This window comes from Eucyclogobius newberryi, unplaced genomic scaffold (assembly GCF_026437365.1).
Source record: "Eucyclogobius newberryi isolate DKJ021-1_F unplaced genomic scaffold, fEucNew1.0.hap1 SCAF_17, whole genome shotgun sequence".
Taxonomy (NCBI): domain Eukaryota; kingdom Metazoa; phylum Chordata; class Actinopteri; order Gobiiformes; family Gobiidae; genus Eucyclogobius; species Eucyclogobius newberryi.
In genome coordinates this window covers 29,453,065-29,475,767 of record NW_027315801.1, presented here as the reverse complement: position 1 = coordinate 29,475,767, position 22,703 = coordinate 29,453,065, and the positions used below count along the sequence as shown (strand labels likewise).

General features: G+C 40.8%; 1 protein-coding gene across 2 annotated transcripts; it reads left to right on the top strand.

Moving 5' to 3' along the window:
* Nucleotides 1–291: 291 nt before the first annotated feature.
* ngfa (nerve growth factor a (beta polypeptide)) lies at nucleotides 292–20,427 on the top strand. 2 transcript variants are annotated; one of them, XM_072449852.1, is made up of 3 exons: nucleotides 292–545; nucleotides 17,532–17,638; nucleotides 19,206–20,427. In XM_072449852.1, the coding sequence occupies exon 3, from the start codon at nucleotides 19,217–19,219 to the stop codon at nucleotides 20,096–20,098; it is 882 nt and encodes a 293-aa protein (XP_072305953.1). In that variant the 5' UTR covers nucleotides 292–545; nucleotides 17,532–17,638; nucleotides 19,206–19,216; the 3' UTR covers nucleotides 20,099–20,427. The 2 variants fall into 2 exon arrangements, with proteins under 2 accessions (XP_072305953.1, XP_072305954.1); XM_072449853.1 differs by having other exon boundaries at nucleotides 292–549.
* The last annotated feature ends 2,276 nt before the right edge of the window (nucleotides 20,428–22,703 follow it).

Below are 22,703 nucleotides of genomic sequence, written 5' to 3'. Positions count from 1 at the left end.
GAAATACTGTAGAAGTGTTTAAAGTGTTGTAATGTTTTGCATGTATGCATGTGTCAAATAAGTTAGCATGCTCTAAGTTCTTATCCTGTACTTGTTTCCAAGCAATGAAATGACATTGTAATACGATGAAATGACATTGTAATACGTAAGAACAATGTGAAGCTAGTTCCCGGGACTCAAGCACACTTGACTCAGAAGGTTGAGTCAAGTGTTTATGAGGTGAACACGTGGGGTGGATCGGCACTAGGACCTGCAGTGAGCCACAGCAGAGGGAGGGAACAGCCTTGGGACGCTTCATACTAAACTTTTTTGAACAATCCATTTCTCAAAGAGTAAGAGGCAGACCTACGTGGATGGCCCCGGACCTGGATTCACAGATTTAAAAACCCACGAGTGGGATTTGGGATTTTCAACATTTCTGGAAACAATTTGGGATTTTTAAAATGTCTCAATGAGCTGGGACCTGTGAGGTGGAATTTACTGTAGCAGAGTTTGGACAAGAGAATTGAGTTAATTGGGGGACACGGTAGAGGCAAAAAGAACTGGTGAGTAAGCTTTTATAATGGATAAAATATATATTAATATTTATAAAAGTGGAAAGGCTGGTGAAGAATAGTCAAATCTTATTTTGTATTAAACGTTTTAACCAGATTATTAAAAATGTGTATAGAATTTAATTTGAAGAGTACAAATACAAGGTGGGCAATGTTTTAATGTTTTGTAAATATTTATACATTTTAAACCTGCACATATGGAAAAGGAGTGAATGTAGTGCTCAAAAGTTGGAGAGAGAGACAGAATGTAGGTAAAGCTTTTAGAAAAGGAGGTTCTCGAAACTTAAATGGGAACTAGTTTAGTGTTAGGAGACCTCCAGAGACATCAAGTTACCTTCTCTCTCCTCTTCTCTCTATCAGACTCTCTACCCTCTCTTTCTTTTCCTATCTGTCTTTCCTGCACTCATGTTACACAACCCTCAAAGGACTTGTAGATTCTGATGATCTCCAATGTCCAACGTGAAGACGTTTTGCGGCTGAGGTTTTGGAGTTTGGGTGGGGCCTGTTTGCTTGCATACACCAGTGGTCAGATTGTCCTATATATGCTAATATGGAGATTTGCCTGTCTTAAGTGCAAAGTCAGTGAGCTAAACAGAGACCTCATGTTTTTGCCACTCCTACCAGGGAATTCCTTTGAGGCTTTGACAGCAGAGGAATGTCACTTCACATTAACATTTAGACAAACAAATATTACATGCCAACTGTGCGCGTCTGTGGTTTTGGATGCGGTCAGCAGAAAGGTAAAATTAGAACAATTGTTATTACGTAATACTACCAGACATCAGAAATGTATGCAAGCCATGGAGGCATATGGAAAGAATTGTGTTGCTGTGTCAATGCATGCCATTTGTCACTTTGTTGTTTTGCTGCTGGTCACACTGTGGGGTTCTATTTCTAAAGCTTTAGTACTAATTAACCTGATCTAAAAAGATGTTGGTCATGATAGTGTTGGTGTTCACTGCTTTTACAAAATACACTTCCTACACTGAGGAGTTTATAAACTAGCATGCATTTTTTAATTCAATTTATATTTTAATGCCCTAAATCGCAACAACAGTTGCCTCAAAGTGTGACAAAAATGTTCTTTGGAAATTAGCAAATGTCCCAGCATCTCCTGTCCTTAGACCCTCCTTCTCGGCAAGGGAAAACTAAAAACCCCTAGAAAGTAGAAACTTCGGGGAGTATGTACTATTATAATGTTGGCAACTATTTTGTTAACTATGAGACAGACATAAACATTTGAATGATTTACCAACAGCTTAAGCACAAGTCAAGAGGTCATAAGTCTTTCAAGAAACTTTGGAAAATCAAAACTGACTGACCACTAAGAACTTTATATATATATATATATATAGCATATTTTTCATAATTTTGGCCGTATATAAGTTATACTTATATTTATACTTATATTCTTATACTCTCGAGCGACTTTTTATTTTCACACTTGCAACCTTATTTCATACTCTAGTGCAACTTATGTTCTCTATTATGCATTTTTTGGCTGGTGCGACTTATACTCCGGTGAGACTTATTGTCGTTATGCGTACATTTGATGAGCAGAAAGGTGCACAGAAGGACAAGGTAAATTGTTTATGTGCCTCATCTTTGTGGATCCCAGAAGGGAGCAGTGTGGGACATGAGACTGGGGGAAGTGAAGAAAGTGTGCGGCGTAGAGCGCTGCTGTACATGATATGCAGTGTATTCTGTCAGGACTGCGCCATTTCAAATGTTTGTCATTTATTACATTAACTTACCACAACATTTTTTGTGGAACTTTGGCCCAACAGTTGTATTTGTTATGATCAAGAGGCTAAAAACAACTGGCCCTGAATATGTGGTGTGCATATGAAGGGCAGATGGACAGTGCTGTTTTCCTGCACACAAAGATGTCTGTGATTATTCATGACCCTCTCAGGTTTCCCTTTGAAGCTAAATTACAGCTTTCCCTGTTGGCACCACTGTGTGTGTCTCTGTGAATGTATGGCACAGGGACTAAATGACTATCAGTGTCCTCATTAGTCAGATACCACCATTGTTTACAGTCTTCTTGCATCGTTTCTTGTCATTGCCAAGTTAAATGTGTGTATAATAAAATATCTACAGTTGGAAAAAATAATGCTTTTAATGCTTGTGTTTTTAATAGTATTATTTTTTAGCAAGTTGAAAGGTCTAGATTTAATTCTTTACATTATTAAAACTGGAGTTCCCAACCTTTTTATTGTAAATGCACCAATATTTGTATTTATATTAAAACCAGACCACTGTGCCCTGTTTGTGTCGAATAATAAAGTATTTTATTTTTTGCCAACCCAAAGTAAGAGTTGTAAGCAGCGTTCTGATTGACTGAGCTTTGGTGGTCCGTCCCAGTTTAAATTAAGTTGTCTAAAGTTGTTAATGTGTGCATACAAATGTTAACAATAAAATACATCCAAATGGTTTGTAAGAGCTAGGAACTAGTTAGCAGTTTGAAAATCAAGTATCCCAACTTTATACCGTATTCAACATCTTTCTTAAAAATAATCGTATTTAACATCTTTCTTAATTCTTTGAGACCAAAGCAGTTATTCATTCATTCATTTTCTACCGCTTGTTCCCTTTCGGGGTCGCGGGTCACTGGAGCCTATCCCAGTGACTTTGAGCCTTAGGAGGGGTACACTCTGGACAGTGGCCAACTCGTCACAGGGCCAACCAAAGCAGTTATACCAGACAAAAATGAGATAATATTGCTGTATAGATTCCCTATGGCACCTGAGACGATGCAGGCCTACACCTGGGCCATCAACCACGACAGGTGGTAAATAGCCTCAGGCGCAAAAAACATTCACTTTAAATGACTTTAGTTGTTTAAAGTCCTCACTGATGATTCACGGAGATAAAAATGGATTTATTTATCCAATAAATGTCAAGGCCTTGGGTTTAAATACGTCATGACAAAGCCAATGTGAAGATAAATAAAATAGTATATGAGATTATTATCTATCTCTTAGAAAACAAACCACCCATTTTGTATTTTTCAAACAAGAGAATTGCGATGTCATGAACAAAAATGCCAATGCTTCATAAAGAAATATTAGTTATATAAGTTGTATAAAATTAAGTTTATAATCATTTAAATTTAATAATTTAAAAGCAAAGGCTCAGCTTCAAATCATGCTGAATGATGTGCTTTAGTGCTCATGAACAGTCTGATACACTGTACACACTGGATAAAGCATTTCCAAACAATGGCCACAATTTAAGTTTACTTTATAAACCCAAAATCAAACATATCAGTGTGTCATGTCCTATTGATATTCTAAACCTGAATAGAGTTGAGATGGCTCAATCTAACCTGTGCTAAAATTGTGTTAAGTTGGCCCATCTTTGACTACATTTCACAATGCTGCCCTTGATGAAAAAAGTTTTGATAACCCTGCACTGGACTGACAACAATGGAATTATGGACAGAAAGTACAATCACATGTATTGGGTGCCGTTCTGGCTCTCACTGCACCCGGCCCAGCTCTGGTTGTGTGTGGATGGCTCACACTGCACCCGGCCCAGCTCTGGTTGTGTGTGGATGGCTCACACTGCACCCGGCCCAGCTCTGGTTGTGTGTGGATGGCTCACACTGCACCCGGCCCAGCTCTGGTTGTGTGTGGATGGCTCACACTGCACCCGGCCCAGCTCTGGTTGTGTGTGGATGGCTCACACTGCACCCGGCCCAGCTCTGGTTGTGTGTGGATGGCTCACACTGCACCCGGCCCAGCTCTGGTTGTGTGTGGATGGCTCACACTGCACCCGGCCCAGCTCTGGTTGTGTGTGGATGGCTCACGTGAAGCCCAGAGATCTGCGGTGTTCTTGCGGTCACAGGCTTTGATCGTGCACTCGCAAGACCACGTGATAACTAATCATTTATAAAGGGAAAAGCCTTGCAATGGGCTCCAGCGTCCAGAGACAATTCAATCTAACACCTCCGCCAGAACCAGGACTCATCCTATCCACTTTTATAGAATCAAATTATAAAATAGTAATGCTGATGCAACAATTTCTGTCTCTTACTTATTTCAGTAACAGGCGCATGGGGAGGTGTAAGAGAATTATTTTTTACAGAATGCCTAACTTTTCCCATTAAGGTACATTGTATGAATCCCTTGTGAGGGGAAAGTAACTCTCTGCATTTGACTTATCCCTCAAAGCCACTGGGGAATCCTGTCGGGAGCAGTGGACTGGACCATCTCCAGATCCTGAGCTCGGATTGGTCAGAACCACCAAGGAGTATGCGCATGTTTTGGGTTGATGGGGAAATCCGGGTGTTCTAGAAGGAAACCCATAGACACACGGGAAGTCAATTCAGCCCAGGAAGGAGCGCTCCCAACAGACAAACGGCACCTCTGCAGCAAAGAGATGTGTGCAGGTGTTCTGCACTGCATGACTCACAGAAGGCATATGCTGCATCTAGACTGGTCTACACAATGGGACAAAGTCCAGTTTGGGGACAGCTACAGTAAAAGGCTCAACAAAAATGTGTGAATACAAAGGCAAACATGTAAATTGCCTTTTTGTCATCTCTGCTTTCAAAGCAACAAAAAACAAAGTTTCTTGTGTACGAAAAGCGGCAGACTATTCACTGCAACCCTTCAACTTTCACACAGTTTTAGCTCTTGTAGCCACGATGAAGAACACAGCGGCCACCTAACTATTTCAATTGAATTTCCTTCATTACAAATTTTGAGAAAATGCCTGAGCGTGTTTTATATAGTCTACAGGTGGTTCTAGGCCATGAGGTGTGTGCCTGTGTGAAATAATGTCCTCTGTACTAACAGTCAAACAAAGCTCTTCTGTTTGGTGAGAAGGAGATGATAATTTATGAGTCAAACCTTCAAATCCTTTCGGGCTTTGGTTATCTTTTGGTTCCCTGGAGCTGCACGGTCTGGCGCAGGTCACACAACAGAACGGATTGGGAACATCTGGTGTAAAGTGAACCAGCTGCAGCCTCAATCTGGAATCAGTGAGAGAGGGAAAATGTCAAGGTTCAGGCTCAGGGTTGCGTTTACGTTTGTGGAGGAAAACAGAAGAGGGAGGGGAGGTCTCTGAACGCCAGGACAGCTAACCAGACGTAGCACAAAAGTATTTAATTGTTGGTGACGTCCACTTTTCAAAAATTAAATGCGATACAAGCTAATTATTTAAAAGGAATACCATCGTATAGCACAGCGCTGTTTGACATTTGTAACTTGTTGCAGCTGTATGACGGTACTTCAGTTTATCCACAGCACATTGGCTGCTTATGGCGTGGTATTCATCTTCTTTGTAAAACGCAAACCCCAACCATAACAATAGCCCCATGTTTGGACTGTTCCCTGTACTCAGGCCTGTTCCATTACTGCTCCCCTGCCTTTGTATTAGTCTGTTTGATTGGATTTTGACAGGTGCTCAGTCAAAGAAATGTGTGTTTGCCTGTGGTCGTCACATGTACACCCCTGAATGTACAGACATGCCTGCTCATTCCTTATAAAATGCCTCTATGAATTTCAGCTATGCCCCTGCTTTCTTCTCATGCACACGGCCCCGACACAGAAGCTGATAAATCACTCATGTCTCATAATAGCGTACTTTTAATCTGTTGATTTAGGGCTGAGTTTTTCACCAACTTTCTGTCTGCTTCCTTGATGTGATGACACTCTCACATTTTGCTCTCTGATTCAGGTCGACTTGTCTGGACACGACCAGGATATCGCTGCCAAATACTCAAATCTATTCAATAACAATAGATTTAGTTCAAAGGATGGTTAAAATAACTCAAGCTTTGGTGGATATTGTTGGATTTATGCTTGGCCATAGGGCTGGGTTAATGGTGCAATGCTGGATAATTGTGAGATACTGTGCATGTGCAGTTCCACTTCAGGATAGATTTGGTTTGTTACTTTACACCTAGCCCAAGGTTAGGCCATGCACTACTTTAAGAAGGGGAAAATGCCCTCAATGTGTGGAAATCTATTATAAAGCACTGGCCAACAACAATATGAAGAAGTACAGCTCCTTCCTTCCTTGTCAGACCCAGATAGAAATTCACAGTTTTAAAGGAAGCTGTATTTCTTTTAATTTAACTGAGCCAAATTGTCATAGAGAAGCCAGAATTTTCCCTCCCTGTACTTGCTTCCATGCTCTACATGGACTGCTGTTAATAGACAGAGGACGGCTCTGGGATGTCCCAAACAGACAGGTGGTGGACATCATATGGAGGCTGACAAGGGGTGGAGAGACAAAACGGCTGATGACAGAGGGATGAGCAGACCACACAGGGCAGAAAATGGTGGGTCAAGTTTTTAGAGATAGTAGTAATAATCCATCACACCACTGTTAGACCAACGGAGGACATGGATATGTTTTGACAGGACCTTTTGTTGATTGCAGTTCACTTCTAAAGGAAATATCCAATTTGCCACTCCAGTAAATCTCTGAAACAGACAAAAAAAAAATGTTGTCAAGTTGAAATTTAACATGTAGGTGTTAAATTCAGACTATTAAATCTATTAATGATATATGCATTAATTACAATTTTGAGATTTTTCTTTTAAATGTGAAATTGTGGCAGACATGCAAACAAGGCTGTTTAGATTGTATTTATAAAACATCTTTACAGACAACACCAATGTGCAATCAGAAAAGTAAAAGTTACATGTTGCTATTATTGTCACCATTGATTCATGGAGTACAAGCTTTCAAATGAGGCTCCCATGTCGGCTATTGGCAAGTCAGCCATTTTTTCTCGAAAGACCGACTTCAACTGATTATATCCACTGGCCAATTTGTTGGTGAGTAACCTCCACACCATCAAGAAAAGAATCGTGCATTAAATACATGAGAAAATATGTCATAAAACCATCTGTGTATTATACTTATTTGTAAGTAGTGGTGGCATAATAACTGGCATCAAGGTATAATAATGATAGTGATGTCATGGTATACAATTAGCAAAGATGGGCTTCCTGACAGAGCTTCTTTATTTCATTGCGTCTGCTGAAAAACCTGGCCAGCCATGAATACACACTTCTATAATATTAAATAAGATAATAGTCGATATAAGTGACTCTGGACACCGGTTTTACCCACGGCCCGTCAATATAAAAGAATATGGGAGAAGTTTGACTTTGTTCTAAATGATAGAAGACCAATGAGCTCACCTGTTTCACATGTGTCACTGAAATAAACAAAGCTGATTGCAGTGTCTGAGCTTGGCCCGAGAGGCAGGGGGGAGGTGGTAACCAGACTGAGGCCGACTACAATATACAGAGAGAGAGACTTGTTTTGCTCTGATAATAACTCTGTGTTTTCTTACATTTCTGATATGTTTGCTCACAGTTATTATGTACTAGAAAATTCATACCATCCCTTCCCTACTTGTAAGTGAAATATCAAAACAATATGTCATGTAGTTTGTATACCATTTTTATATTTAACTTCTGAACACAATTGTGCCACCATTTCAATCTGATATCATGCATATGCTTGTTAATGTATGACGCACTATATGCCCAATTTACGTGTGCTGGCCCACACCCTTGCTTGCGGCCTCAAACGAAAGGGACATCATGGAAACACCCATAATATTCTCTGCAGTAAATTGGCCTCGGTGACTCACAGGTAATCGCTGTGGCATGGGTTTCATTACAGAATGATGAAGGTGTCAAATATAGATTGGTGTTTTGATTAGTTCAAGTGTGGGCTGTGAGAAACACATAGTCAAAATTAAGTTAACTGACTCATCTATAGTCTGGGATCTTTATTAATAATTATTACTGTTATTATTATCACTGGACCAGAATCATTGTTAAATCAGACATAGAAGAAGCTCTACTAAAATGTATTTGCTACCATTCATAGGTATATATTAAGCTATATCGTCACGTTACATAGGCAAGAGGTTGGGTTCTGTTTATTAGCTTAATTAACTTAGCAACCTAAGTAAAAAGATATTGCTAAATTGTAATCGATAAAGATAATGGCGAAAGCGAGCAGCTATGAACACGATGTTGGCTAATAATGCAGTACTATTTAAGAAGAAGCCTGGTTCTCTTATAAGGGTTTTATATTTGTTTCTGCGTTTGATACTTCTCATCAGAAACATGAGAGTCTACGGATGCCAAAACACTGAACTAGTCTTTAGAAAATTGCTCAGTGTCAAGGTCGTACAAACATTTAGGGTTTAGCTGAGTTTATCCTGTCTTCAAGGTCAGCAAGCCTGTTCTCAAGAGGCTTTGGGTTTGTCTGTTAGTGCTGAGGGTGAGTGGAGTGAGTCGGGTGAGTGGGGTGAGTCGGGTGAGTGGAGTGTGTCGGGTGAATCGGGTGAGTGGGGTGAGTCGGGTGAGTGGAGTGAGTCGGGTGAGTGGAGTGAGTGGGGTGAGTCGGGTGAGTGGGGTGAGTGGAGTGAGTCGGGTGAGTGGGGTGAGTCGGGTGAGTCGGGTGAGTGGAGTGTGTCGGGTGAGTGGAGTGAGTCAGGTGAGTCGGGTGAGTCGGGTGAGTCGGGTGAGTGGAGTGAGTCGGGTGAGTGGAGTGAGTCGGGTGAGTCGGGTGAGTGGGTGAGTCGGGTGAGTGGAGTGAGTCGGGTGAGTGGAGTGAGTCGGGTGAGTGGAGTGAGTCGGGTGAGTGGAGTGAGTCGGGTGAGTGGGTGAGTCGGGTGAGTCGGGTGAGTGGAGTGAGTCGGGTGAGTGGAGTGAGTCGGGTGAGTGGGTGAGTCGGGTGAGTCGGGTGAGTGGAGTGAGTCGGGTGAGTGGAGTGAGTCGGGTGAGTGGAGTGAGTCGGGTGAGTGGAGTGAGTCGGGTGAGTGGGGTGAGTCGGGTGAGTGGAGTGAGTCGGGTGAGTGGAGTGAGTCGGGTGAGTGGGTGAGTCGGGTGAGTGGAGTGTGTCGGGTGAGTCGGGTGAGTCGGGTGAGTCGGGTGAGTCGGGTGAGTCGGGTGAGTCGGGTGAGTGGAGTGAGTCGGGTGAGTGGAGTGAGTCGGGTGAGTGGGTGAGTCGGGTGAGTGGAGTGAGTCGGGTGAGTGGAGTGAGTCGGGTGAGTGGGTGAGTCGGGTGAGTGGAGTGAGTCGGGTGAGTGGAGTGAGTCGGGTGAGTGGAGTGAGTCGGGTGAGTGGAGTGAGTCGGGTGAGTGGAGTGAGTCGGGTGAGTGGAGTGAGTCGGGTGAGTCGGGTGAGTGGGTGAGTCGGGTGAGTGGAGTGAGTGGAGTGAGTCGGGTGAGTGGGTGAGTCGGGTGAGTGGAGTGTGTGGGGTGAGTCGGGTGAGTCGGGTGAGTCGGGTGAGTCGGGTGAGTCGGGTGAGTCGGGTGAGTCGGGTGAGTCGGGTGAGTCGGGTGAGTCGGGTGAGTCGGGTGTGGGATTGAAAGAAGGCACCTGGTTTAAAGAAATGAAATAGTAATAATAACTAGAAAATTTGAGTGTCTGCGTCTCTCCCTCTCTCCCTTATCCATGTGAAAATGTGCTACAAGTATTTAAATTTAACTAGACAAAATTAAAAACAAATGTAAAATGGTGCTATATCAGTGAAACTGTGAAAGTGTCTTTTGGTAGACCAAACCATGTGACTCTATGAGTCAAACAAATAGGATTTTAAAAGGGGTGAAATTTACAAATGTTCCATCTAGTTTAACAAAACAGTAAAGAAGTGACACAGATCAACAGAGTAACAACGAGGGAAAGTATCCACAAAAGTCTATTTTAAGTCTTCCTCCTCCCAGTTCACTTACAGCATTAGTTTTACATCATGAACATGGTGTTGTTAGTTTGGAATCACAGCAAACAGAAACTGTTGCGGAGCAGTTTGTTGTTGAATCACTATTAGAAAATGTGAAACAGAGAAGAATCTGCTTTCCTCTGTGTGAGATGAAGTCAATGCTGAAGGACACTGGAAAGTCAATAGTATTTCTAAATTTGTAAGGATATAGATGTTTGGCTTTACTTCTGTTCTTTGCAGAGAAGTTCTTGGCAGTCTCAGACAGAATATCTTGTTTACACATGAATGTAATGACATGTATATATATATATATATATATATGTGTGTGTGTGTGTGTGTGTGTGTGTGTGTGTGTGTGTGTGTGTGTGTGTGTGTGTGTGTGTATATACAGCATTGGCAAACTAAACAGCATGTTTGTACATTTAATGATCTTTCTTTTAATAGAAAAGGTGGTTTACTAAAATTGGAGCCATATGCTGACACAAGTCTTACTAACGTATACAGCCCAACTCTGAGACATTTTCCACTGAGAATGATAATTGAATAATGTCAATTTCACTGTCTGTATGTCTGGAATGCCATTAGAAAGTTTACAGCTTATAAAGTAGTAGTCAACAAACAAGAAAACAAACGTACATAGTTACACTGCAAAACCTAATAAAACACAAGGTACATTTAAAGTAGTTTACCAATACGTTCTGTTATTTAAGGTAAAATAATTAGAATTATGCCTTTATTGCTTGTATGGATGTGTGTTTGTACTCATTATGTGAGTAATTGTTGGATTGTTTAGAGGTGTCAGTCTGCCCCATTAGAATGTCCCCAATTTTTAAATATGATTTGCTTACTTTGTCAAAACATTCTGATTTATAATAAAATAATGATGTTGAACTTAAAAAGTGCATTTCTATTAATCGACTTAAATTATTTGGTTAATAATTTCCCCCTTTTTTACCAGTAGTTCATATAATCTGGATTTTAAAGTGTATTTTATTTTAGCAAATGAAAATGGAGCAGATTTAGTCTTGTGTGGGGACTAAATGTTGTTGGAAAAACATACATTTGTGCCACTCTGTGGTGGAGTGGATAGCACACGTGCACTCGATGTGAGTAAACCCGCAAGCTTGTGAATTTGAATCTGGGGCTCGACAGTTTGCTGTAATGTCCTTCCCCAATCTCATCATCCCCGTTTCACTCTACTTTCCTGGCCAAAAAATCCTTTATAAAACAGAAAGGAAAACAAGGAAACAGATAACCTCAACACAAGGAAACAATAGAACGGATGTGACCCCTAAGAGCAATACTCCACTCTTACGCACATGTGGTTCAAATATACCAGACACTGAAATACACTCATTGTCAGTGAATCTGAGAAGTTTTATCTTGCGTCAGAACTACAAAACAGGGCAAAAAGAGCTGGAGATAAAGAATAAGGCGAAAAGCTATAAACTTTAAAATATATTATGAAGGGCCATTTGGAATGTATTTCTACCCACATGGAGACATGTTTATTAAAATGTGTGGAAGCAAAAACAGACCAAAAAGAAATATGATAAATAACCCCTGTTTGTTTGTGCTGTGATTAGTTATTTGAGATATATTCTGTTATAGAATACACAATGCTAACTACATAATAGTACATGTGCCAATATTCTTTTATATATTAGCCGTTATTGAATATCGGGGTGAAGAGCAAGGGGGACATTCACCAAATTCTCTGACACAGGAATGGGTCTCACATCACTGAGGCTGACACGGAGCCTGGCATATGTCCTGTTGCTTAGACCAGTGGTTCTCCCTCAAACACATACAGTCCTTATTTCTAATGTCTGATTTTATTTTCTGGACATTGGCTTATAAACAATAAATTGGCAGCCCAACAAATAATAATCTATGTGTCACGCCTTGTTGCATAAAATGTATATTTCCCCCACATCATCTGGGGACCCCTGAAATCATCTGACCAACCACTGGGAAGCGTAACCAATGACAATAGTTAAAATCATTCAGTTTAAGTTTCAAATTGTTTGAATTCTGAGGACTATTTGAATACAGTCAAAGTAGTAGTAGTTGTAGTAGTAGTAGTAGTAGTAGTAGTAGTAGTAGTAGTAGTAGTAGTAGTAGTAGTCTCTGCACAGCACTGTATATGTGCACATTATCTCATAAAGCCTTGAGTCATGCATAGAGCTTTATTAGGCCCGAGCGCCACAAGCTGGCGAGAGGCCTATTAATCTTGTAAGGCCGTGCGAAGCACGGCTGCGAAAGTGCGCACGTAGTGCGCACGAAATCGAGCGCGAAGCGCTCGCCCACTTCCAAACACTCACTAACGCACTCCTTCACTCATGCACGCCCCGTGCATACTAATTAGTAGTAGGAAAATGGAACATTACCGTTGTAAACGGGCGAAGCCCGTGCAAAAGTGCGCACTAAACGAGCACTTTACATTGAGATGACGACCGCGAAGCGGTCGTCATCCCCATATAAAGCACTCATTTGCGCTAAGTAGCTCACGAATATGTTCCCCATCTCTTGCATGTTCCGTGCATATAAGCATGTAATGCAAAAATTGAACATTATTACTGTATAGAGGGCCAAAAACACAAAGTGGGCGGAGCCCACTCAAAATTAACGAAAGTACCCGTCTGTGACCAGGGACCCACACCATGAGGTAGGAAAGCGCGAGCGCTTTCCGAAAATGTATAGTTTATGATATTTGAAAAATGGGAAACATTGTTTTCGCATCGGAATATTCTTCTTCTTCTTCTTCTTCTTCTTCTTCTCGGGACCAACCCCCCTATTTTTCACCCAGTGAACATTGACGAAAAGTCACAAAAATGTTCACACCTCTAAAAATCGTGCCTCTCTACATTCTGGCTATTTCCCTTTTCTAAAATAAAAAAAATAGGCGCGTCAGCGCCCCCAAATGTACCAAAAATGCATTGAGAGATGGGAAATGACCCAAAAAAAATCTGATCGTAGAATCATGAAATTTGGCGCAGAGGTAGATGGTGACAAGAGAAGTAAAAAATATTATTACGGCAACGCCGTCCGCCCAACCAAATGTCGGCCATATTGCTTCAAAAATGGCTAAACATGACTTCGGAGTTTTTCCAAACGTCGTACTTTTACGAACTCCTCCCAGGGCGTTAGCCCTAAAAAGCTGAAATTTGGTAAAAATGCTACTGAGGAGTGGGACATCAAAAGTTATCCAAATTACATTGATACCTCTCACGGTCTCTGTAGCTAGAATTTCAGAAATCTCCCATATTTAAAATTTCTGCCGTTTGCGCGGATAAAGTCCGAATTGCGTCAAATTAGAATCAGTTGTTAAACTCTTTGCCCTAAACCTACTTGAAGTGAAATAAATTCATTTGGCGCCACAGCGCCCCCTACAGATTTTATATGGAGGTTAAATGTTTAGTTTTGCGAAATTATATGAAATTTGACACACAACTCAATTTTAGCATCCCCATCAAAAAAGTCAATGAGACCCATGTCATAATTGTTATGGCGTTGCCGTAACGATGACCGAAACCTTTCATGTTATTCCAATGGGGAAATCGCCAGAACATGTTTACACTTTAGACTTTCACAAACTCCTCCCAGGGCGTCAGCCCTATTAACCTGAAATTTGGTGAGACTCATCTTCAGGACCATCAAAAGTTATCCACATTTTCATTCAAAGAGTCACGGTGTCTGTGCGGCAAAGCCGCACATTTTGCCAAGAATTCAAAATAAAATTGCTTTTTGATGGTAAAACAAAGGGGAGAAGATGTGACAGCGTCACAGATTCAGCAGTAGGCGTAATAAAAGGACAATTGGGGCGCGTTAGCGCCCCCTCCTCTTGCGGCGTGGCGGCGGTGTGGCGGCGGCGTGGCGAGGGCCGATCATTGCCGCTTGCGGCTATATTTAATGTTGTTTTTGTCTTAGTGTGTCGTAGTCTTAGTTAATGTGTTCAAGTAATACATTAACTTAACTTAAACAAACTTTCCTAAACCACTTATGCAAAGCAATGCTGGATATGGACCATGTTCTTTGGCTGCTCTCCAAGCTGTTTCACTGTGGACTATCGTTTTAGGTACAGTATATTGAAAAAAATAAAAAAAGAGCAGTACAAAGTATACATTACACCATGTGTCACCACACTTGGAAGTCAAGTAGTTTTACAGATTCAAAGTTTGTGAGAAGGTTTTGGTCTGTCTGATATTTTCTTCCAATACTCTGAGGTCAAATTCTTGGTTTGATGTCTCGCTGATGCACAACAGGTGCTTCTTAACAGAAAATATTTTATAAACATGGCGTTCCCAGGAAAGAGCAGGACAAAAGGTTGATCTCCTTTACATCTGCTGCTCACATTACAACCGTTACATGTCCCTGGATGTGACTATGCATAGAATGGTACTGTACACATTAACTACTTCAAGATTTAACCATGAAATTAAGTTCTTCATCTTCAATTGTATAAGACATTTCCCTATGATCTTATTGTTATACTATGATGTAATCAATAGCATCAAGCTTGTGTATTTTTGGTCTGTGGCTTTTGCCCTTGCATTACCTTAAGTTAATCTTAAGTGAACAAATGTGAGAGTGAATAAGTATCTGCCATATTGAGCCTGAAGTCGATTATCATACTCACTAGTACTATTTAAAAATGTTTTATTGATTACATTTTAATAGCGTTCATACCCACTTTGACTGCTTTTCTGGTCCATTTGGAAGATCTAATTGCGCTTTTAACAGACGGCATGACATCATCTTACGTGACAAGTGGTCTGATTCATTGCAGTATTTTGGCTTTGCTGGAAGGCTCACAGAATGTCTAATATGTGGCAATCTGATTGCCTCTCCTTAGAAAGCCAGCTTTGGCTGAGAGAGATGGATAAATTGCTGGGTGAAAAGAGCATTTACCTTTGTTGAGTCTTGTTATTTACCTGCTGTTTGAATCCTGTTATTTCCAGTAGATGACAGGTGGTAGCCCTCCTGTGCTGAACCGTTGAGAGAGGGTAAATAAACTGGTGCAGCCTTTCTCCTCTTCTCCCGGTCAGTCTCTCTCTTCACTCCCTCATAACAGGCTGCAGTTGTCAGCACCTGTAAAGACAAGAGCTAGTAACTGTTGACACATTTCTTTAAGTCATCTTTTAACAAAGCCTTGTTACTAATGACAAATGTAGCTCAAACAGAGGAAGAACCACTTCCTAACTGTAAACTAACCCATCGGTCTGATGCCGGGCAAAGCCTTCTGTTTTCCACCAGCCTCATCCTCTGTGTCAACACTCACAGGCAGGACACAGACAAAGTACAGTAACAAGTGACAGTAGATCAACAAAACACATTATTACAGTGGTTATTTAGTTACAACCAATGTCTTTACTGACCAAAGAAACATTGTTCACAAACTAAGCAAGACGAAATCTGGGAATGCCTAAAGTTCATGTCAGAAAAGGAAGGCCTGAAATCTGTTGTATTTACTCAAGCTTTAAATTACTTACACATACATATACATATACATATACATATACTTCAATACAGTATACTAAATAAGCTCTTGACTTAAAATGTGGACAAAGTGCTTCTGTTTTGTGCTTTGTGCTTCAACACAGAACAGAAGCAGCATTTGTTACTTACAACTAGAGCTGAAAATGTTCCTCAGCACTTACACAAGGACATGACACAAGGCAGTTGTTTCTGCTGTTTTTTCCCCATGCAATAGCGTTTCCATCTTTGTTTATTTTAAAGCAGTCACTGGGCAATATTATGCTTTTTAGAGTCTCTCATTGAACAGACATAGCACTTCATTGCGTTGGTCAAAATGAATGTTCCACAGTGTTTTATCAGTACCATATGGGCTCCACTAGCGATTACATTTCCTTGAAGTCTTTTTTTTTATTCTTGAGTATGTTGTATACAATTTCTAAAGCTCTGTCTGGTTTTGTTTCTGCCAAACCATAAAACAAACAAATAGCTTTGCGAGGCGATCCAAGGCCCGTCCTAAAAGAAAATAAAAAAATAATGATCAGGAAAGCCGACATATAGCATCCCCTGCGCTCTCGACTGGGTTCACGAGGTTCCTGTCGCCTGTAGAGACGTGTAGGGGGTGCATTTGGACACGTTCTGATTAAGTGCTGGAGTAATCCTATAAGTCAGAGATGCTTTCTAAACAGGACTGACCCCTGCTCCCCTGCACTTCTCTGTTTATGCTGGCTACACGGGCATTAAACACAAGCCACATATTTTTAACATCAGGATTCTCCAGCTCGCTCTGTGCTGAGTAAAAAGTAAGCTGCCCGTCACACTGGATCAATCAGCCCACTGCATGAACCACCTCCATGTGTTTCATATTGGAAGCAGGGTTTAATAAAGGCAAAATATGACAGCCACAGAAATGCTTTAGAAATAGTTTGTCATTTTTGGAAGCACATAATAATTGATTTTGTTGATGGGACATTAATATAAACTGAGATTTTGAACATTTACTTTAGTTCTTATACGGTAATTAAAAGAATAAATAAGATAAGATATTCCTTTAAATGCAAAAACTGTTGTGCAATACATTTATATTTGCAGTATTGCCAATCAGTATGTTTATGATTAGTATGCAAAGATCTGGTTATTGGTTATACCTAAAACATTTTACAGTCTGAAAACACAACAGTAAAGCAGATGATTTTTACATATTTCTCAGCCTTATTGCGTTACGTCCTGCAAAAATGTAGTAACACTGACCTCTAAAGGCCATTAGGAGTAAAATATGAATAAATGTGCCATGTGTGCCTACAATTTATCTTACTGCTTTACTGAATTTAAAAAGAAAACATACTTGAATATTTAGCTTTTTCTGCAAATGTTGTTGTTGTTATTTAGAGCTCTCTGAACCTTACAAATTAGTTATATTATTTACTTAGTATATTTGAATCGGATGTGTTTGTAAAATTATTATGTAATGTAAAAGTGAGACAAGCTCGCACACTAATGTCCAGTTCACCTCGGTGACCCTCTGGTGTGGCTTCAGACACTAAATATTCAAACACTCATTGACATTACGAGATCAGGCATGTGTGACCCACCTGTCTCTGTGTGAATGAAGCCTTTTGTTAATGAGAGTACTGCAGTTCACACGCACACTCCCATAAACTAACACTTCAAGAGGTTAGTGTATTCAGTTCATATTTAAAGTGTAAAATGAGGATAACAATGTTAACAGGGATCATTTTATTTTAGTCTTCTAAAATTTAAATGTTATTTAATTGTTGTATCTGTGTGTTGCAGAGCTGTAGTTGAGGGGTCCAGGTGGCAGGCATGAGGGGCCCGGCCTGCAGAAGAGTCTGGCTCTAGAGTCCACAGAGGCTCCCACTTCCACTGGACACATTCCACAGGTACAAGCCTAAAACACTAAAACACTCGGCACCACTCAAAACAGACCAGTGGCCGGCCAACTTAAGGGCCAAAGATGTCCCCTGGAATGAAAATGGACTTAACAGTTGGAATACAGCAAGAAAAACTTTCCTCTTGACCTTCAACTTATCTGGTTTATAACAGAAAAGCATGTGTCTAATGCAGGTGTGTCCAGGGGCCAAAATTGGCCCTCAGACCATTTTTTGTTGGCCCTCAGGCTCCCTGTTAAGTTGGCCCAAACAACAAAAAGTAGTACTTTATACTGTAGAATTAACCTAATATTGATGTGTTAAGTCTTATTAAAGGAGTATAGAGTAGAATTTTGAATTTAGGGTTGTGGCCCTCTGCTCCGTTTAAGTTTCAAAATGCGGCCTTCTGTGAAAAAAGGTTTGGACACCCCTGGCCTAATGTGTAGTGAGGTACAAATAGTTTTGACATAAAGATTCATCATTGGATTCTACATAATTCAAGCTTAGAACCAGCAGAGAACACTTCCTCCTCACATGAAAACTGTTGTACTGATAAACTCTGGGCAGTACTTGTGTCCAAATAGTAGTACGTAATGTGTAAAGCACACATCAGATACTCTTTCACACACACATTCAATCAAATCTCTATGGCCTAGCATCAAAGTACATCTCGGACATGTTAGTACCATATGAACCATCTTGGACTCTGAGGACCTCAGGGACCGGCCTCCTGCTGGTGCCAGAGTCAGGACTGAACATGGACCGGCCTCCTGCTGGTGCCCAGAGTCAGGACTAAACATGGGGGAATCTGCGTTTCAGTTTTATGCAACTAAAATCTGGAACATTCTTCCTGAAGATGTGAGACAGGTTCTACTCTGACAATGTTCATCTAGGCTTAAAAAAAACATTTTTGTATAACTGTGTATATGATATGACTTAAACATATGTCTTAAACTGTTTTGTGATTTCTATCATGTCTCTGTGGTTGATTTTTCCGCTGTTGTGTGAAGCACTCTGAATTGCCTTGTGTATGAATTGTGCTCTACAAATAAACTTGTCTTACCTTGCCAAACTACTGATATATACTATGACAATTCATCCGGAATTATCCAATCCAAAAACTTGTCTGAAAAAGCATGTTTGAATCTTTGCTTAAAGTCTAAAAAAGGACACCACTTTAGCTGATGGGACTCAATAATGATAAGTTTATCTCTGTTTTATACTAAGATTTAGAAGACTTTTGCAAATAGAATTCATGATGACTCATGACTTTTTAAGTTAGTTCATTACAGTAGTTTATGGTTTAATTCATGAAGAAAGTCATCTATGAAACCATATGAAATCATGATAGTTCCTGATACATATTTGTGAACTAATCCATGAAAACTTCATGAATTCATCATGAATATATCAGTAGTTCATTGAAAAGGTGTGAATTAATGTCCCCTTATTTTAAAGCTATTGTTTGTCTATGTTTATCTCCTCTATTTAAAGCATATTTGTGTATTTTGAAAAGCGTTGTGTTATGTATTATTTATAATGTGTATATGTTGCTTACTTTTCCCTTTTTCTAATCCAGGACGTGTGCCCATGAGGTCGTCATCACTGGCCCTGCTCCTCCTGATTGGCATCCAGGCTGTACTCAAAATGGAAGGTGGATGGGCCCACAAAACAGGGCCAGCCAACCACAGAGCAGCACAGCAGACAGGAGCCAATCACAGAGCAGGACACCAGCATCAGGCAGCAGATTCCAAGGGGTCATCTCCTTACCATCACAGGAGTGGCCACCACAGGACCAAGAAACACCACCACCACCAGCATCAACACCAGCATGCAGCTTTGGACAATCTGGACAGGAGTTCAACCAATTTCCAACCAGATCCGTCCATCCCAGTGGTAGATCCCAAACTCTTTTCCAAAAGACGGTATAGGCCATCACCTCGAGTAGTTTTCAGCGAGGTCGCCCCAACGCACGATGCCCTGGAGGGTGAGGGTTTCGAGGTGGATGGGATAAGGGGAACAAGAGTGCGACGGAGGGCGGGGACACGCACCATGCACAGGGGCGAGTACTCTGTCTGTGAAAGCATCAACACTTGGGTCGGCAACATGACACGGGCGACGGACATCAAGGGCAATGAGGTGATTGTCCTTCCCAATGTTACGATCAACAACGTGGTCAAAAAACAGTTCTTCTACGAGACCACCTGTCGATCCCCCACACACAGGAACACGGGATCTGGCAACGCAGGGAGGCCGGGGCGAGGAGGAAAACAGGGCTCTAAATCTGGCAACTCGGGCTGCTTAGGTATCGACAGCCGCCACTGGAACTCCTACTGCACCAACACACACATATTTGTGAGCGCTCTCACTCTTGACAAGGATCGGACAGCTTGGAGATTTATCCGCATCAATGCCGCCTGTGTGTGCGTCCTGAGCAGGAAGTCCTGGGCCGGACGGGGCCCCAAACACTGAACACAGTTAACATTTCCTCTTAACAGCCACAACAGCATTATTGCCAATACTGTAACGCCTTTAGAAAGACAATGACAATGAGTTTGTGTCACATCACTTTAGCTTTATCCGTTCACCTCGCTCCTGGCCCTACCTCAGTCCAAATGTTCTCGTTCATTTAACTTATGTGGACTGCATGTCATATTTATGGTTTATACATACAGTAATAGTATATACAAAATGTGTACATATGAATCCAAGCTTTTATTGTTGTTGTTGTTGTTGTTGTTGTTGTTGTTGTTGTTGTTGTTGTTGTTGTTGTGTTATTTATTAAACACCTCAGTACTTGCCTGGGTAGTTCTGTGCTAGATTTAGGCCAATGGCTGAGCAACTCGCCCATACTGTTGTTGTGTCCTTGGGCAAAACACTTCATCTACCGTGCTTGGTATGAATGTGATTGGTGGAGATCGGAGACGCCAAAAGCACAGTCTTCCCCAGGGCAGCTGTGGCTACAGAAGGAGCTGTGAACACTTTGAGCATCTTGATAGACAGTATAAATATTCAAAGCATTATTATTATTAGTAGTAGTAGTAATAGTAGTATCCAATGTTTGACATGGTCACAGTCAGGTGATTCAAAATAATTATTTGTATATTTTATGTGTTGTTACTTTAATATAATATGTAGAATTAACACTTATTTATCAGAGTAGTGCACCATTTCAAGCAAACGTGAAAATATGTATCTGTGCTGTAGCTGAGAAGGTTTTATATCAGTTTCGCAGCCATTTTCACCCCCCAAATTAATTTTGGGTTAGGGTTAGGGTTATTTGGGTCTTATACTTTTGAAACTTAAAATCACAGATGTTGCAAAATGTTAAAAAATGACTCACGCTAAACTACAATCTTTAGATCACCAGAAAATTGAGCGTGTACATCCTTTGCATTCTTGTGTCTGTGAGCAGCCAGAGGTGAGGAATGTTCTTCGGGCTGCACAGGCTGCTCAGCTCAGGTTTATACACAGAAGAAGATATATGAACAAGGCAAATGAAGAGGAACAGCTGTGGGACAAGACAAACTGTGTATCGAAGAAATAAACCAGGAGACAGTGGGAGAGAGGGGTTTTTACACCAACGTGGAGGAAATTAAATACTTCTATAAATACACGCTGCTTGGTTCTTTCTGTGTCCAGAAGTATATGCTGCCATCTAGTGGACGATTATGAATATTACCTGAATGTAGAGGGGAAGAAGAAACCATGCAGTCACTCACTCACTCACTCACTCACTCACTCTATCACTCACTCAATCACTCTATCACTCACTCATTCACTCACTCACTCAATCACTCTATCGCTCACTCAATCACTCTATCACTCACTCAATCACTCAATCACTCTATCACTCACTCAATCACTCAATCACTCAATCACTCAATCACTCAATCACTCATTCACTCACTCACTCAATCACTCTATCACTCACTCAATCACTCTATCACTCACTCAATCACTCAATCACTCAATCACTCTATCACTCACTCAATCACTCTATCACTCTATCACTCACTCAATCACTCAATCACTCAATCACTCAATCACTCAATCACTCAATCACTCACTCATTCACTCACTCATATATATATATATACTTATATATACTTACATATATTTGCAGCCACTGCTAACCATGGACATATTATATTAACTCCACTAACCAATAATAAAATAGATCCATGCCACTAAATCTGAGAGATCACTGTTCTGGTGGGCAGAAAGTGGGTGCAGCTGTATGATCTAGTGCCGACCGCCTGTTTGACGTTATTGCCGTTTTATGGCCAACATTTCCGTTGATTTTGAGCATGTAGGCTGGAACTCTGCCAAAAAAAACTTAAAACCGAGTAGATAAACGGGCCATATATGTGCGTTGTTAAACGCAACTCCCCATTATTCTTACCTATTGCCATTAATGTAATCAAACCCACACAAAAGGCTTTAACATGTGACCGTGGAGCTGTGAGCACATGTTTCAAAGATCCACTACAAACGTGGCTGGATCTTCGTGCCTCACGCTGTGATCATGTGCCGCGTCTGGCGCCCACGTGGGCAACCTGTCAACCAATGAGGTTAAGAGCACCTGAAATGTATTTTAGTCCCACAAAATAAATACATATTATATTATATATATATTATAAATATTATTATTATTTATTTTATAGTGCAAATTACTTATGCATACTCATAGACTAATTGATCATGAACGTTTGAAATAAATGTTAACATACATTTTGTATTATTGGCTCTCCTACTATAGTACTGACCCATTGGTCCACACATGCTGTTATTGGCTATATTCTGTTTTTTGAGTTGTGTCATTGTGCATGTTACAGCTTGAAGGGCAAACACATTATCATTTCTTCTTCTTAGTCATTGTTGACGTTTAATTTGACATAATCTGCTGAAATGCTGTTGTTGGCCAGGCCTGCTGTTGCCATTTATTTTATTATTTGAAAAGGGACATGCCACATTAATTAGCATCAGACAATGTAAACATGCCTGAGTTAGCTGATGTGAGCTCATTGGCAGGGAAAGTCCCTAGATGTCAAAAAGGCAGACTTAAAGTGAAAAC

Bases quoted from the DNA above. Each gene is read 5' to 3' on its own strand.
- ngfa (XM_072449852.1), top strand. From the start codon at position 19,217: ATGAGGTCGTCATCACTGGCCCTGCTCCTCCTGATTGGCATCCAGGCT.